The sequence below is a fragment of the Polypterus senegalus genome, chromosome 15 (genome assembly GCF_016835505.1).
Source record: "Polypterus senegalus isolate Bchr_013 chromosome 15, ASM1683550v1, whole genome shotgun sequence".
Taxonomy (NCBI): Eukaryota; Metazoa; Chordata; class Cladistia; order Polypteriformes; family Polypteridae; genus Polypterus; species Polypterus senegalus.
The window spans coordinates 38,774,310-38,792,966 of record NC_053168.1 but is presented as its reverse complement, the minus strand read 5'-3'; the positions used below and the strand labels follow the sequence as shown (position 1 = coordinate 38,792,966).

At 36.7% G+C, this 18,657-nt stretch overlaps 1 protein-coding gene across 1 annotated transcript in view; it reads right to left on the bottom strand.

Moving 5' to 3' along the window:
• The window catches only part of top2b (DNA topoisomerase II beta), a 93,397-nt gene extending 81,949 nt beyond the window's left edge, over positions 1 to 11,448 (bottom strand). Inside the window, exons 1-3 of the mRNA XM_039737494.1 lie at positions 10,901 to 11,448; positions 7,642 to 7,821; positions 4,112 to 4,202 (exon numbers count right to left, since the gene is read on the bottom strand). Coding sequence (XP_039593428.1) covers positions 4,112 to 4,202; positions 7,642 to 7,821; positions 10,901 to 10,942 — 313 coding nt within the window. The 5' untranslated portion in view covers positions 10,943 to 11,448. The remainder of the gene's footprint in view (positions 1 to 4,111; positions 4,203 to 7,641; positions 7,822 to 10,900) is intronic.
• Positions 11,449 to 18,657: the final 7,209 nt, after the last annotated feature.

Genomic DNA, 18,657 nt, shown 5'->3' with positions numbered 1-18,657 from the left:
CTGTAAACTATAGCAATATCTCACACTTTATGTAGCACATTTCATAATATGCATCAAGCAAGTAGTACCTTCACATTTGATTTTCTGAGACAACTACCAACTTACAGTCAAATGTAGACTGAGCATTACTCACATTTCTGCATATAATCTGCAAAACAGATTACCAACTTAAAGAATTTTCAAATAATTACTATTTGGAGTGACTTGACTATAATACATGCACGTTATAGTATAAAACACATCTAAAACACAGCATCAGACTACATGTTTCCAGCTTTGTGCAACACGGCTATAACTGGGGATGGGAATTTTGAACAATTTAGCATAATGCTATCCTAAGATGACATCTGAAGTGGTATTTTATTAAGAGAAAAGATGTCAAGAGCCATTTATTAAGTTGTCGGGAAGGATGAAACATTTGTAATGAGCATCTTTTCCTCCAAATTAATACACCAGCCTTTGGTTCAATAACAAGCTATTGTCTCTTTCAACACTAGAATTACCAGAGCCTACAAAAAAACTTGCAGATCCAGCCCACCTTAAATCCGTTCGCACCTCTCCACCAGCATCTTTTGTCCTCTAAATGTGCCAATAAAGACAAGCTGCAAGCAGCCGGCTATTCCATCCCCCACCGATTTAGAACGTGCACAAACTTCTCCCAGCTCATGCCTTGATTATCTGGGAGTGAAGTGGAGTTTTAGAGTGGAAATAATAGATTGTTATCTGGAACACACGCATTTCATGTGTGGTCCGTTTCTACAGTAATTTGTGTAAACACGTTTTTAAAACAGAAACGTTTTTCATATTTTAGTAGTAAATGACAAAATGTAGGCATAAACTATATAATGTATGAAGCCTGAAATCCAAAGATCAAGTAAACACTTTCACAAAAGATTCAAGGAAAAGACAACAGCTTCCGCAGCGTAGCGCTAAGATTTCCTGACTTGTAATCAAGAGTTCCCGGTTCGATCCCTACTGCCTCCTATATTTGCGGTTTTCAGTAGTGAGCTGCTCTTATCGTTAATATTATACAGTACACACATACACTTGGTTTTCGTCTGTAACACATGGTGTACATTTATAGGACTTGTAAAAGTGATTTTTTTTTCACTTTTATTCTCTCTAAGTCATGATCACAATACATATGTCCCACGTACCAGAGAACAGAGTTCTGTATATGCAAGAAGAATGAGTTTCAGTGTATGTCTTAAAAACGTTTCTGGTAAATCAACGGTTTACAATTCAAAACATTCTGGCACAAGTATAACATATATCTCATTAACATTTAAAAGCTTTATGTTTGTTTCATAGTTTTGACACAGCAGTATTTCAAATATATCTGAAAAGCAAAATGGGTTTGAACACCATCATTTTCTAAACACACTGAAATACATCCAAAAAGTTTCTTTCTTATTTTGCAGATGGGCCAAATTGTAAATGGATGTGGTAGTCTGCTGGGATTACCAGCTTTGCAAAAGTAGACAGATAAACACTGTCTGCATCTTGGAAGAGAATATTTTAGCAAATAGTTTTTTTTTTTTTTTGTTTTCTTTTAAAAAGATTGTTGTGTTGCTATGTGGTCTATAGACACCACCAATTAGTTTCTCTTTACAAAAACATTGTTAGTTTAACTTTCATTCTGAGGTGCAGTATGTCCTTTACAGTGTTATAAACCCTTAGTTAACCAGTCATCTATGTATAAAGCTGCATTAAAATTTGTCAGGATAGGACCAGGAATTGGGTCCAGATGTCAGTAAAGATGAGGTTTATCCCTGAAAATGCATCGAAATACTGTGTTTGAGCTAATAGTGAGTAGCATTTTCACAACCTCCAATATACCCAGTTAGGTGCCTAGAGATAAAATAGGTTAATAGTGAGCATCCTATTTTTTATTTTGAGACTGCTTTTTGTGATAGCAAAGGGAAAACTGTTTGTAATGAAGTATAGCCATCTTATTCTAAAAACCTGTCCATTTGCTAAGGCTGAACACTTAATTTGTGGCAGAAACACTATTGGAACATTCAAGCCATTACACGTGATCAACAAGCTTTGAACATTTTTGGTCATTTTCTCACCGGCAGTAAAGCCTGTCAGTTGAAAGTTACCTGCTCTATCATTATATATTTTTGCTTCCAAGTTGTGCTTTCTGAGATTTTCTATCATAGTTTTTCCTTTAAACAAAGGACCCCTTTTATCTGTGGTTTCTGGGTGCTTGCTACATAGAATACAGTACATTTCCTAAATTGGTTATGACACTGTTCCATCCTGGCGACCAGGAGTACTTTGTGGAATATTCTGCATAGTTAAACTGAAAAAGTTATTCTAGCATCTGAAACGTTGCATTCCATTTATGTTTGTCATAATGCTGCCTGTAATTATGATTCCTTTCACTTGTAACTGGTATTGAAGCAGTACTGAAACAGTTCAATTTATCTTTGATTTTTTTTTTTTTTAAATCGATAACAAAGAACACATTAATTATTACTTTACTAGCCACGTGCGCAGAACTACGTTGCCCGTGTTAAAGTTGTCTGTGAAGGGCTCCCTGTTTAAACGCGGCTGCCAGTCGTGAACTGGGCCCTTCGTCGCACAGCATTATGATTTTTTATAAGGGAAACAAAAATATAAAAGAAAACCCTTGGACATTGATTCGATAGGAACGCCTACTCAGAATCAAGGTCTGAATCGTAATTATGTGGTGGTGTAAAAGCATTTCTGCTTCTGTCTGTACACAGTTCGTCTCGTTTTCATGACACTGTTGTTTCCTCTCACGATCTCATCTCAACCTTTCTCCAATCTCGCAGGTTGCTTTGTGGCAATCCAAAGAGTAAGGCAATATACACGGAGCAATGGTTATAAAAGGGGGACACATAGGTATCCAGGCTCTTTAAAGCATAAATAGGAATCACTTCACTGACATGTGAGCAAGCCACAGTACAACTGTGAGACGCGCAGCACTCGCCGGCTACAACGTAACAATAATAATTTCTGGAACGCGCTGTTACGTTGTCATTCATTTTACCCACTGTCTTTCTTTCACTCATATGTTACGTAGGCACGTACCTTTTATCTTCGGCAATCTCATTCTCTAACCAGGCCACAGGAGTTAAACAGCGTAACACTGTCCACCACCCCTTTCGTTATTCCGGCACATTGTTGACATCCGTGAGTAACAATAACATACTAAACTGGAAGGTGGTCTACGCATGCGTGAAATTCGTGGACAAAGAAAGATCAAGATCTAAATGAAGATCTCTTTAGTTAATTTAAACCACAACAATTTTTTTAGTTTGAATGTCTGTGTTTTGAGGTGTGACTGGAGTACTACAGTCTTCAGTAGTATAAGCCTGGAGGAGATTCTTAATGCAATGCCTATGTTTTAGCTGTCTTTCTACTCCCATCTAGTGCTTCTTCTAATTCATTCGCGGACAAACAAAGATCAAGATCCAAATGAAGATTATATAGAGAGATAGTGTGGTAAATGAAGAGGATGCAATTAACTGTTTAGGATACATGGGGCCTCTAAACGCATCAAGTATAAACCAGGCTTTAGATGGGGGTTACAGCAGTCTAGCACACTGCAATTAGCTGTCTTTAAATGGGACACCAAAGCTAAGAAAATACATTGGGTCTTTTGTTTTTACATATTGTTTGTGATTTAAAAAATACTGCATGGACCAACACCTGAAACATCTGGTAATTAACTAAGCTTTGCAAGTTTATAGTTTGGTTGTCTGGAATTAAAAACTAGTAGTTCCTGGTGGCAGAACTACTGATTTGTCCACCTCTGGCACAGCAAGATCTGAGGAGAAAAAACAGCAACTAATCTTGGACAGACATTAGTTCATTGCCAGACAGAAACACTGAAATTGGGCCAATTTCCAACAGCCAACCCAACAAAGGGCCTTTAGAAGACAAGAGGAGGCCTTCAGTTTTACTTTTTTCCCCCATGTGTACTACACCACATAGCAACCTATAGCAAAAAACATTTCATAAGAACCTTAAAACAGGTATCCAAAACACTGCAATGTTAACAATGACAACTGTGGCCATCTACAGAATGATTTCTTTTGATGTGTAATTTAAACACTGCAACAAAAAAAATTCTTACCAAGTATTTCATCAAAGATCTTGTACAACCCTGGAACGTATGTAATCTCTCTTAAATTCATACCGACATCTTCATCGAAAACCCACATTTGCTGAAAAAAAGTTATAGGAATTTGAGAAGGCTATCTCCAAATTTCTTAGAGACACACAATATTAAACTTTTTAAAGTACATTAATATATGGAAAAACTAACACTAAACTAATATACATAATAAAAACACAAATTTAAATCATATCAAATTTAGAAACTATACTAGAACATTTAACCAGGTTTCAACATTTTGTTAACTCAACATGGCTCAAAAACTACCAGTAAAATGGAAAAGACTTTTTATAATAATAAAAAAAAAATATCACACAAAAAAAAATCATGGAGGCTTAGTCAAGGTAACTCAAGACAGAGCTAAAACTTTTTTTTTTAAACAACCTGGATACCTTTCTATTCAAATAAAAATAAATTTAATGCAATATAGAGCACAATGGTCCAAAAATACTGAAAGGTACTTAATAGAAATGGAGCCTATGTATTAAGTTTGATGATTCATTCACCTAAATATTGATGTGCTACCAATAACATTTAGAAAAAATCCATTACCAAATGTAGATGCTCTGATCTATTGGCCACTGAGTGAAATCAGACGATTTTCACTAAAAAAAAAAAAAGACTCCATTGGCGATCAGTAAAAAAGCCGATCACAAAAAACAGTATTTTCAGCCTCTGCTTTTCTAAGCTTTATGGTGTCTTTTTTTTCTTTTGCAGCAAACTTCCTGCAGTGTAAACAAACAGCAGCAAGTCGAAGCTTGTTTTTTCGGTGAACGAGAGGCGACTGGTATATTAGCCTTTACATTAAAGAAAGTGGAGTAATAAACTGGAAAAAAAAGTAATTGGAGAAATCCTGTGCAACTAGACAAACGGCAATAAAAGCTACTTTAAAGAACTCAAACCTTTTTGTCCTTTAAACAAGCACGCCGTCCAAACTCAAGTGGTATTTGTTTTAAAATTACACTTTTAATTGGAAAAAGTAAAGATAAAGACTAAGCAAACAATAGGCTTTTTTAATAAAGAATTGTACTGTTTTTATTATTTGTTGCTGTGTGTCATACAGCATACATTTTGGTAAGAAAAAAGTACTACATAATTAAAATAGTAATCCATATTTTACAGTGCATCCGGAAAGTATTCACAGCACATCACTTTTTCCACATTGTTATGTTACAGCCTTATTCCAAAATGGATTAAATTCATTTTTTTCCCTCAGAATTCTACACACAACACCTCATAATGACAACGTGAAAAAAGCTTGAGGTTTTTGCAAATTTATTAAAAATAAAAAAACTGAGAAATCACATGTGCATAAGTATTCACAGCCTTTGCTCAATACTTTGTCGATGCACCTTTGGCAGCAATTACAGCCTCAAGTCTTTTTGAATATGATGCCACAAGCTTGGCATACCTAACCTTGGCCAGTTTCGCCCATTCCTTTTTGCAGCACCTCTCAAGCTCCATCAGGTTGGATGGGAAACGTCTGTGCACAGCCATTTTAAGATCTCTCCAGAGATGTTCAATCGGATTCAAGTCTGGGCTCTGGCTGGGCCACTCAGGGACATTCACAGAGTTGTCCTTAAGCCACTCATTTGATATCTTGGCCGTGTGCTTAGGGTCGTTGTCCTGCTGAAAGATGAACCGTTGCCCCAGTCTGAGGTCAAGAGTGCTCATCCAGGATATCTCTGTATATTGCTGCAGTCATCTTTCCCTTTATCCTGACTAGTCTCCCAGTTCCTGCCGCTGAAAAACATCCCCACAGCATGATGCTGCCACCACCACGCTTCACTGTAGGGATGGTATTGGCCTGGTGATGAGCGGTGCCTGGTTTCCTCCAAACGTGACGCCTGTCATTCACACCAAAGAGTTCAATTTGTGTCATCAGACCAGAGAATTTTGTTTCTTATGGTCTGAGAGTCCTTCAGGTGCCTTTTGGCAAACTCTAGGCGGGCTGCCATGTGCCTTTTACTAAGGAGTGGCTTCCGTCTGGCCACTCTACCATACAGGCCTGATTGGTGGATTGCTGCAGAGATGGTTGTCCTTCTGGAAGGTTCTCCTTTCTCCATAGAGGACCTCTGACAGAGTGACCATCGGGTTCTTGGTCACCTCCCTGACTAAAGCCCTTCGCCCCCGATCGCTCAGTTTAGATGGGCAGCCAGCTCTAGGAAGAGTCTGGTGGTTTCGAACTCCTTCCACTCACAGATGCTCGAGGCCACTGTGCTCATTGGGACCTTCAAAGCAGCAGAAATTTTTCTGTAACCTTCCCCAGATTTGTGCCTCGAGACAATCCTGTCTCGGAGATCAACAGACAATTCCGTTGATTTCATGCTTGGTTTGTGCTCTGACATGAACTGTCAACTGTGGGACCTTCTATAGACAGATGTGTGCCTTTCCAAATCATGTCCAATCAACTAAATTTACCACAGGTCGACTCCAATTAAGCTGCAGAAACATCTCAAGGATGATCGGGGAAACAGGATGCACCTGAGCTCAATTTTGAGCTTCATGGCAAAGGCTGTGAATACTTATGCACATGTGCTTTCTCAATTTTTTTATTTTTAATAAATTTGCAAAAATCAAGTAAACTTTTTTCATGTTGTCATTATGTGGTGTTGTGTGTAGAATTCTGAGGAAAAAAATAAATTTAATCCATTTTGGAATAAGTCTATAACATAAAATGTGGAAAAAGTGATGCGCTGTGAATACTTTCCGGATGCACTGTATAATTACACTTCAAGAATTATGAATTTCTAGTTGATACACTGAAGAAAAAACCTGTATAAATATTATAAATGTATATTTTAACAGCAAAAAGCTGCAGTGCAATTATTTAAATTAAAATGTAGAAGTGCATAAGTATTTTCTTGTAAGCAGCGAATAATTGCCAATATCAATGAATTCATTGTGCAAGAACATTTTTGTTGTTGTTAGAGAAATGGTGAAAACAAATATATGACAGCTTGTAATTATGAGAAGCATTATTTTTGTTTATGCCATATGTATTATGAATAAATATTTTTTTATTTTAGTATTTTATGGTCACTGAACAATAACCCTAAAGAATTTCAAGTTGTTAATAAAAAATGAACAGTTAACACGTGTGGTCTATAGTTTAATTATAGCAATTCACTTTAAAATAGCATATAACGCTTCTATTTATCTGGTTATGCAGGAGATTAGTGCAAAAAATTTTGAAAGCGATAAAGAAAAAAATCAGAATCGGCTGATCAAGTAACGTGAAATCAGTAAGCGGCCTTAAAAAACAAGATTTGAACACCCCTATTACCAAAGTGCTTCATAACATTTAATAATCAAACATAAATAACTAATGTACTTTCAGTAACTGGTGTGAAGGCACAAGAAGTGTAGTAACTGCAACAATTCACCAATTAAAAAGTGTAATAAGTCAACACACCAATTAGGAATTGGGGTCAAAAGGTCGACTGAATATTGTAGTAAGCAAAGCAATTAGAATGTCATCAACACACCTGAGTTAGTGGTTCCACAGAACCGATGTAAGTATCTGGACGGAGTAAGATGTGCTCCAGCTGCGTTTTCTTTTGATACACTCGCTCCACTGACATCTTCTTGGAAGCATCCTTCTTGACACCATCATTCGCAGTATAAGTTTCCTTTTTGGCAGCATGCTTATCATTATCAAAGAGGGTCTGTTAGACACATTTATGGCATTGTTAAAACACATCAGATGATGACATTTATCATCATCTATGAAGAAAATAATCCAACACTATTTTTTTTCACTTAATGGATGAAATATTTAAAGTACCCATTACTCAGTATATGGTTAACATGAAATATCTTCAGGACCCGCACAAGTCAATCAGCATGTTACATTGCAATCTGAATTTAACGTAGACAGACAGACGTACACGATTTGGTTTAGCAATACAATCTGAAATTCACTTTTAAGAATTATATTCAGTTTAAATTAATTCATTAGAGAGGGTATATTTACATGAAACATATTCTACCACCTCATAAATAGCACAATTAACAGTAACAATTATTTTGCATTAATTAAAAAGATTTAACTTACCTGAATTATTTAAATGTTTATTTGATCCTTAAACATGCTAACAAGGATTCTGTATTATACAAAATGTTAAAATGCATGCAACAACAACAACAGCATTTTAAACTTGGAACACGATTCCAATACTTCCAGTTTATATCAGATGATTGGATACAAATTAAGCGACCAATAGGTTATAACATCAATACTATATAGAAAAAATATACTGGTAGTGAAGTTACAAACAAAATCATTCAGACTAAGTAGCAAACAAAACTTGTAAAACTAAAATGCAACACTATAATGTTCAATTGCTTTAACACTTTCCATTTTTGCTAACTTTTCAAGGTTTAAAATAGTTATCTTAAATTTTTTTTACTCCCACTCCCAATGTATTAGTCCTTTACATGTGTTTACATGGTGTACATACTGTAAATATTATAGTATTATTTATTAATCATGCAAGGTAATTATAAGAATCTTGTGTAATGGTCATGCTAGTAACTAACACAGCTCATACTTATCTAGCATCTAATATAAATCTCAATCTGTGTGTATGGGTGTGTAGGTATATATGTCCAGTACACAAACCCCAAACCGCTGGGCCAATTTCCATAGACTATGTTCAAACTTAAAATTTTGACCACGAGGATACCATTATGTTGTGTTTTTTTGTTTTGTTTTTAACTACAGTTTGAACGATGGCAACTGGTGGCTCACAACAAGTGAAACACCAGAACAGACTGAAGCCAGACTAGCAGACAAATGGACCGTGGCTTAAAATTACTTAACTAGGCAACGTACAGCAGGCAACTAAAATTTGACCATTAATCTCGACAGCCACATAACTGAGAAATGGGGAATGAACATTCATTCACCAAGATAACGGAGAAGGAGCTTGGTGTTGGTGTGTTAAGTTGTTTCAATAGCAAACAAAGAATCTTAATCAAATAACTGGACCACAGTATTAAAAAAATAAGAAATGAGCACAGTTAAGTGTATACCAAAAAATTTTTTCCCAATTGGTTACAGCTAAAAATTCTATTTTCTGCACCATTAACAAAGTCACAGTTTTCATATTGTACCCTCAAACTATGAATACTCCTGCAGCATTTGTTACACCATTAAACATACAGAAAACGGCCATCAGCACTAAAACAGATAATGAAAAGATGAGGACTGTCTTGTCATGTTTAACTCCTGAGCTAACTACAAAGATTATCATTTGGGAAAACACCTAATATCACTACTGTCTACTCTTTTCCAACACACCTGAAAATGAAAGTTCATTGTAACATTCTATTTCAACTACCCACAGACCAACAAAGAATGTGTGCTTCATTTACACACACACTAGATAAAAACTGACACAATACCAACCAGACAATTAACATACTGTACTTTGCTTTTGTTACATACTAAAAGCAGAGCTTCTAAATTGTTTTATTTTTTTCTACCAGATGATTAGTAAAGTAAACGTGACTTAAAACTTAACTAAAATAAGTTATTATTTGCAACACTGTTAAGGGTGTAAAAGAAGCAAATGAAAAAAAAGCAGTCCAGACACTTCAATTTCTGGGACATGACCTTAAATATATATACATTACATTAACATCCTAAGGATGTGTTAATTATTACTATTAGAAAGATGACATCAACTGATTGTCCACTAGCCTCCGAATGCCTGGACTACACATCAAGTGTAACGTAGCTCAAGCATTCATATCTATAAAACGCTAAATTAGACTCCTTTTGGAGAAAATATAAAAAATAACTAGCATCAATATATCGAGAGACCTGGTACAAAATGTTAACAATGCTTTCTCTTAACCTGCCGTGAACAGCGCTATATAGGAACTGACGAGAACGAGTAACCACTCTCACAAATGCAACACCACAGTGACCACCAGTTAACAGAAATTCACCTACGAAGGATGCTCAATCCACTCAGCATCACACCGACTATAAAAACCTTTGAAAATAAATACATAAAATGTTATAAATTATAGACCTAACATACAGTATATACTGATGTTACTTTAAATCTGAAAAGTCTACTTCTCAGATTTACATTCTGACACGCTTCACTCGGGAAGGACCTATTGATATACATATGTCATCCAGCTTCTCACAATGTTTTTCAAAAACCTTATCTGTCCTGAACTTTGTAAAGCATCCTCGACACAAAAGGCCAAATGCTCGGTTATTATCTTCGTGGAATTCACGGTACCGAATGAATTAAATCACTGTCAGAGGCAGCGACTTCAGTGGAACAAATCACAACTTTATGCGTTCTCATCAAGAAAATCTGGACGCAATCTTTTACAATTTAAACGTTCCGAGTGAACACATCGTTATATCAAGATGCACAATGGCCTCACTTCCATGAAAAATGGTTTGTGGTGGGGGTGAAGTTTCGCATAAATCATTACAGTTTGGGTTATTATGGCCCCTGTGCCTCTCGGAAGGAAAGCTCCGAAACCTCGTACCACCATTCGACACTAGAAAATGCATCTACCACTTTCCATAATTTGAGAAATTCTGTCACTCTCAGTCTTGGTCATTGCGTTAACCTCAAACAAAATTAGCAAAAAGCTCTATCTGATATGTAATACGCATGCAACTTCTCTCCACAAAACAGCATGCAAAGTCAAGATAAGCAACATCAAGATACAAAACACACAGCATAGTTTATCGCCGTTATTTAAACTTACCACCCAAGTCAGTTCTCCGCTCCCTGCTTCACCGTTGGACATTTTGTTTGCTTTGTGTTCTCCTCAGTAACAGAAATTAATTTTAAAAACAACTATACAAAATAAAATCTTAAATACAAACGTTAAACCCCCTCCATCAATTTGTTAGTCAAGCGGCTCCATCAGACAAATGTGCACACAGTTTATTTATCGTTTTCTCTATTAAAAAAATCTCTAAACGTCTATCTTTATAAAAGTAAAATGTCGGGGGTTAATCCAGAGATGCTACCCGAGACGAGGAGACTGCTGTGCGGTTATTGTTAAACTCGACGAGTGGCGGCTTATTTACGGCCTGCAGACGCTTCGGTTCCGAAAATTTAAAAAACAGTATAAATACGATATAAAAACATTCAACATATTACTACTGCAGTATCTTTTTAAACATATACAAAAACAGGCAAATTCCGACTTAAATAAACATTCTGTACAACATTAACTCTTTCCCTCTCCGGTTTTCTTTCACAAACAATAACGCCACCGCTTCTTCCGTCCGGCATCACCGCCCGCAAAACGACAAACCCCTTTTGGCAGAATTGACCAATCCAGTGGCGAGATCTCCGCGAGTAACGGAAACAACCAATTAGAAAATTCGACCAGTAGACGTGACGTAGACACTCATAGCAACTGGAAATACCGCTTCATTTTGAGCGTTACAATAGTCCAAATGGAATCCTTTAAAAAAGGGAGGATGCAGCTATTCAAACGTGCGTCTTCGCAGACTGGATTATTTTATATTGTGGCTTTATTCTCTTGTTGGATTTATGTTATATTTGCTCTTTGAGGGCAAATATTTCAAATCATCCCTACATGGGTTTAGTATTTTCCAGTTTAAAGAGAACACAACATCCATCAATCCATTTTCTAAGAGACTTACACAGGTTTATTAATTCAGTGTAATACAATGGAAAGCTAAGCCAGGCATTACCAGACTTAATGACGCTTCTTCTTGGCTTGCTCTCAATGAAAATAAGGAAATATGGCTGTACAGGGTATACTGCCATGAGGTGGAAATAGTGCTTTGATGAATCCCAGACAAGCATTACGGACATGCGTTCCTGAGAGGTGACTGTGCCAGATGTAGGACAAGTCCTTATCAGTCATTGAAATCACTCCACAGGCTCAAAATCTCCACAGAAGTAAGGATGAATGAATGATGTACTGGTTCTAGCTTTTTTACTGCCCTAGGCAAAAGTGAAAGTGTTGCAACCAAACCATGAATTATTGAAGGCAGTTTTTAATATTATTGAGTTTAAAGAGTGGTAGAGCCATGGGGGGGTGGGGGTCACACATTTATGAAGAATCAAAGATGGGAATATGGGGGGTTTGGATGGCAAAATCAAATCGCCAATACTGCAGAGTCAGCCCTGGATTTGTAGGTGGATGAAATGCAGCTAGAAATTCTGAAGCCATTGAATGTTATCTGAATTATTTGTTAAACGGACACATTCTCTGAAGCAGTGGATCATCCCTGCTTTCAAAAAGGATTACTATCTGGCAAATTAAACTAGCCAAAAAACCACAGCCCCCAGCCTTACTGAGAAAAATTATGCATTGAAACAGAAAGATGTCAGAATCTCAGCTTCGGGAGGTGCAAGGAATCTTTCTTCCAAGCAAAGTGAAAGCAGACTGCAAGAGTTTGCAGATCCTGCCTCCATCTGCATTGTTTATGATGGTGCATCTTATAAGTAGATGATGTACAAGATTTTGGAGTCACTGTCATAATGATGAGATCCTTTGCATCATCCAGTAACAATCAGGCAACTAAAGACTTCCTCACAATAGTAAAGAGAAGGATGGTAATGCAACAAAATCTGACAGCCTTTCTGAGACAATCATGCAAGAAACAGTCCATGGAAAAAGGAGAAGAGGCAGACAAAGCAAAAATAGATATTGTGCAGTATTTCTAAGTGAACCTAGTTGACAGATACTGAAAACCAAATGTGGCACATAACCAGCAAGTGTAGCAACAAGTGGCTTAATGTTCAACTGCATAGCATACCCTTTGCCAACACCCAGTCAATAGACTAGGCTAAACTGTGTACAAACTGTGGAAGTTGTGTTCATATTCTTGGTGAATCTACTTAATGTGGTTGCAGAATTTATGCAGTTATTGCAGTGTACAATTTGGGAAGTCAACGGTTACTATCTTGCTGTTTACTAATGATGTTGACCTTTTGTCTTCATCTTACTCAAATCATCACATAAATGGCTTGCAGAAGAGAATGAAGAATGAGATTCACAACCTGCATAACTTAGGACCAGTGGCGTTTATGGAATGAAAACTCTTTTTTCACACAAACCAGGGAGAGATACCTGTTCATAGCCACCCTGAGAAGTTGTTCAGAATGTGTAAGAAAGAAAGAAAGAAAGAAAGAAAGAAAGAAAGGATCAAGCAGTTAAATAGCAGCACTCACAAGACCCGCTCCCTTGCTCAAATCCATTTTCTTGGGTATGTAGCCACGGGCAATCTCAGAAATAATCCTGACTAGGCTCAGTCCATAGAGCTGGAGAAAATGAAGGCAGGTGGTGTTGCCTCTGATCCCAAGTGATCGGTTTGAGACAGAGTTAGCAGCATGAAAACACAGGAAGGAGACTCAGCAGAAGAAAGATCATTAGAGTTGTAAGGAGGGTGACCAAGGAAGTTGATGGCCTCTAGTAAATCTTGTGTGAGGGAGTAAAGGAGAGACACTGTGAAGGACTTGACCCAAAAACCTGGAAACAGTTCAGCAGTTCCAGGCCCAAAAAAGTTTCACATACAGAAAAATAAATATTTTGATAGTCAACAAATTGCATTGAGCATATCTTTTAAAAATGGTATATTTTTATTATGATGACTAAGTTGAGTCACAATAAACATTTTAAGAATATATTTTTTAATATATGCCATTGTTATCTGCACCCAAAAGGAGGATCCCCAGCTCAAAGAAAAAAATCAAGGATTTTTGTGAGCTTAGGAAAAGCCAAGAGATGGATACTGAAAAGAATAAACAGGAATAAAGGATCAATCAGAGAGCAGGATCATTTCCAGGACCACCAACACATCTAAATTTGGAAGGAGAAAAGATGAATGGGAAGTGAAAAGCAAAGCAAGATTAAAACTGAAATGAAACCTGTTATCAATCTACTGGCTAAGGTTCTAATTCATATTTTATGTCCCTTTTGTTCATTCTTGATTCTTCTATTTATGTTGATTATGTGCATCATTCTTTATTTTTGATTTTTTTTTTTAATGTACTAGGGGACTTTGCCCCCTCCTCGCTTCGCTCGCCAACCGCCTGGCCAGCGCTACACGCTAGTCTCTTTGCGGTTCTGCCACTCACATATGGTGATGTGGATGTACAATTTAAACAGATTTTAATTTTCATTTGAAGTGTTACATTTGCATCAACACGACATATAACTGCCCATGATTGAATTTCGTTTCTTTCTCTCTATTAAATAAAACGACTTTTTTGAATGTTTGGCTCTGAGATTTGTTGTCTTTGCAAAGGCTATTCTAACGGGAAACTGTTAACGTTTTAATATGAATGGCATATCAAGCTCTCCTTTGGTGTCTAATGTTATCCGCGGAAGATGTACTACATTACCTTTCTTGGATACATCCTTCTTTCTGCAGTAATTCCTGCGTTGGAAGACCGGACAGTATTAACGGTTGTAGATACTCTTCGGGTTTTGCAAGTTTTTGTTTTCATCTTTCGCACGATCACCACCAGCTGTGGTGTTTTTGCAGCCCCATCGTCAGGAAGCACGATTCATAGTTATGGACACCTTCTCTAAAGGTTACACTGTGTCACATCACATATGTAGAGCTTTAAAACCTGATGCCATCTTCTACGCGCTGTCCAAGAATATGAATATCCTCTTAAAAAAGACCTTAGCAATTATCCTATATGGAGCTCTTGGCATTTACAGTATTGGTAATGACTTTTCACTTTGATTTCAATTTTCACATTTTTGATTTTGCCCATAGTCCGTCCTTTTGGCATCCTGGTTTTTGTTGGTGTTTGTTTTGACACACATTTCTCTTCCTGTTCTCAGTCTTTGTCTGTTGATATATGGTTGTTTTAAAAAATATTTTCTGCCTTTTGCTTTTGTTTCGTGGAGATATTGTTTAGCCCCCTTAGGGGTTTTTGACAAAATACTATTTATTTTACGTTTCAAGTTAATTTTCATGTTATTTATTATTTATTTATTTTTTATGTGGACGTCACTATATTGGCATGGACTGTTGTCTCTATTCATATCACTGCTGTTGTAGGGCAACCAGGAACAAAACTTCCTAGTTGTATAAGAATGTGGATAAGAATCACGAGACTTTTCTGTACATTTTTCTTTGCTTGTTTAATTGGTTAATGAATCTATACATGTTATCTCTCTCTGTTTTAGGCTAGATGTCTCAATAGAGGGGATTTCTGATAGAAAATTTAGCCAGATTCTTTGACTCTTCTGTCATCTCCTAATCCTAATATAATAAATTCTGCCTTCCCCCCTGCCCCTAATAAAGCAATGGGTAAGCTCTTGAATAAATCACCAAATCATCTTCTTGAAATTCATGTTCATTCTTGCCAATGATCAAAAGCAAAAGAAAATAAAGAATGAAGTTGTGGGAAAGACAAGCACAATGAGATGTTTAAAAATCCATGAAGATGTCAAAGCAGAGGAGATCAAGAGGAGTCAGTTGAGGTGGTTTAGACATGTAATGAAGACACCCACTGATGTCACCAATTGGGGGCACACTGGGTACCCAGCACACAATTATATAAATATATCTTACAGCTGACCTAAGAGCTCCTAGGATGTACCTGGCTGGAATTAACAGAGAATGTTACCAGGCCATCTACCATCATGATCCTTAACAAAGCATTGGAAGATGAGCCAAGCATGTCAAGTGTCCTCTGGAACAAACAGTGGCACACTGGAACAAGGGGTAAGTTGAAATAAAAACATGAGCTCCTCATGCTTTTGTACACTAAAAGTAAATATTCTACTCAATTCTTTTTATGTACAGTTTCTCCAAGTTGATTGGCTCTAACCACCACAAAAACTGCTCAGTAGAAAGCAATACAATGATTATGAGTTAACATTAAAATAATATAATCTAGGGGGCTTTGCTCACCAACCCCCCTGCCTGCGCTACATACTTCTGTCATATCACCCCATGTCCATGTAATCGATCTCTTTTCGCTTTTACTTTTTCATCAATATCGCATTGAATTTTGATTCCATGTTTGGAGTTACATCATGACAACACAACATATAACTGCCTGTGAGTAAATACTGTTTCTTTCTCTCTACACAGACTGTGTCTGACAATAGCATTCACACAAATGAGAAGTGATTGAACCATGTGCGTGGCTGTAAATGTTTTAGATGTGGGCAGGACTTTTACAAACCTCTTTGCATAAAGTCTTGTCTCGCAGGGTTTGAAATTTACCCTTGCGGGATTTCACTTTCACTAAACTTTTAATTCTCGCGGATACGCCTCTTCATTGGGAAGAAACACTATTTTTCCCTGTTGGCAACACGAATTAGACGACCTACAAGTCTCCAACTTAAAGTTTAAATCCGAACAATATATTCAATCTCTTTTTGCTGTTCCATTATTTCACTGAGTAACAATGTCCATTTGTTTGCACTAATGCGATCTTTACTATCATTTTTTTGAGACTTTCGAATTTTCGTACTTCCATTATCTCTAACCTGCTCTGCAATGTGTATTGTGCCAACGTTTTTGAATTCTTTACGACGTTCTACTTTGTCATCTACTCTTTGTCTTTTATTTCTGGCCCCAGGTGTGGTTAAATCTCTTGGCATAAAGTCTTGTCTCATGGGATGTGAAAATGTCTCTTTTCAAAAGATCACGTCTCGTCGTAAGATAAAAAGCCTTGTCTCCCAAGACTTTTTTATTATAATAGAGAGACATCTGAATAATATCTGAATAAAACAGAAGCAGACTGCTGGAAGTGGAAGGAGCACACATAAGTATCCTAGGTGGCTGTTTCAAATTTATCGTGGCCTTCCTCAGTGTAGATGAAGGTCAAGAGGCAGTGCACAAAATAAAATAAAAAAAGAGTCCACACCTGCTCAAAGCGCTCTATTCTAGTCACCTGGGGCGCTGGAGAAAATGAGAAGGACTTGAAAACCTTATTATCCACTGTGCTAACTGTATCTACTGTGCCCAGTGGAGGTTGGGCAACCAGGTGGCCGAGGTCATTCTGACTTTCATTACCGTCAGACGTAACTATTTCATGTGCTCGTTTCTGCCCTCTGACTGTGACCCTCCAGCGGTTTATGTTTCTCCTGTTGCCCATTGTAGGAGTTTTTTGTTTTCCTCTCCTCTGTGTCAGCTGGTCAAACAATCACATTTAGGAATCAAGAATTTCATCTACATCCTAAATCAACCAAAACCGTATGGACTGTTTAATTTGCTTTTGTATGTTTTCATTAACTTTAATAACATCAAACTTTATTTGATGTTTCTACTCATTGGGTTGCCATGTACACATGCTAAGGTAAAATGTAGATATACAGTATACTGTATATATTTATTTATATATATATATATTAATTAGGTCTGGTTGTTCTATTGTCAACCTTAATGAATAAATATTTTAAAACCTTTTTCTAAAGGCAGTGAAGGCTTGTTTTGCACTTTAGTGGTTAATGATTTCTTAACAATACCTGATAATATTTTGTATTTAGTATACTAACATTTATTAGAAATAATCTTAGTATTAATTAATGATAATAATCCAAGTGCATGTGGTATACCTGTATTTTTTGTTGATTAATCAGTGGAAAGCACCTTGAGTTGCATGTAAATGTATGATAAGGTGCTATATAAATAAAGTTATTATTATATCTCATGAACAATGTATTCCTGATATTGCTCTCTTTTTTTGTTTAAATTACTGCATCTACCTTCAAGAGAGTAAATGGTGAACTTTTTGTACCACTTCACGGCAGTATGCTGCATCACTTGGACTGGCCTCATTTTATTATATGCAATACCTTCAAGCCAAAAAGCTAACTTAGACTGGACTTGTGCACACACACACACACTCAATGGTACAGAGAACTCTGCAGGGCCAATGGGTGCAACCCCTCAGCCAGAAACAGCTTAACAGGACCTGTGGCTACAAGAAGCAAGATTTGAATAAGTAACATAATTCACTGTGCATATGTTAGAGCAACGCTGATGGTTGTTATAAAAAATGTAATAATTAGTTAAATTACAGAGTGAAGTTTATTATTTGTTTTGCACAACATCTGGTAAAGCTCTGCGAAACTCAGTCAGAAAGTTCTACTCCTACCACAGCCCACTGTGCGTATGATAGAAATATTAAGAATCAAAGCTTAAAAAGACAAAAGAACTGTTATTGTAATAAATAAGTTAAATTACTGAAGGAAGCTTCTTATCATCTTGGACAACATCTGGTGGGACTGTGCAGATGTTGTTGCAGAAATACCACTGACAGTTTCATGAAAGGATATGAAATGAAATTTGTTTCCTTAACCCTTAACCCACAGTGAATTTGACCAATGCATCCCAGTTGCCATACTCCATAGCTGTTCTTTTCATCAAGCCCTATCTTTACACAGCACAATTCACAGAGTTAAAAGTCATAGGAAACTTAACAAAGCTTTTGAAAATAAACTTTTATGAATCAAGGTAACAATCCTAAATACCGAATAACTTAAAAAGAACATTTACCTTG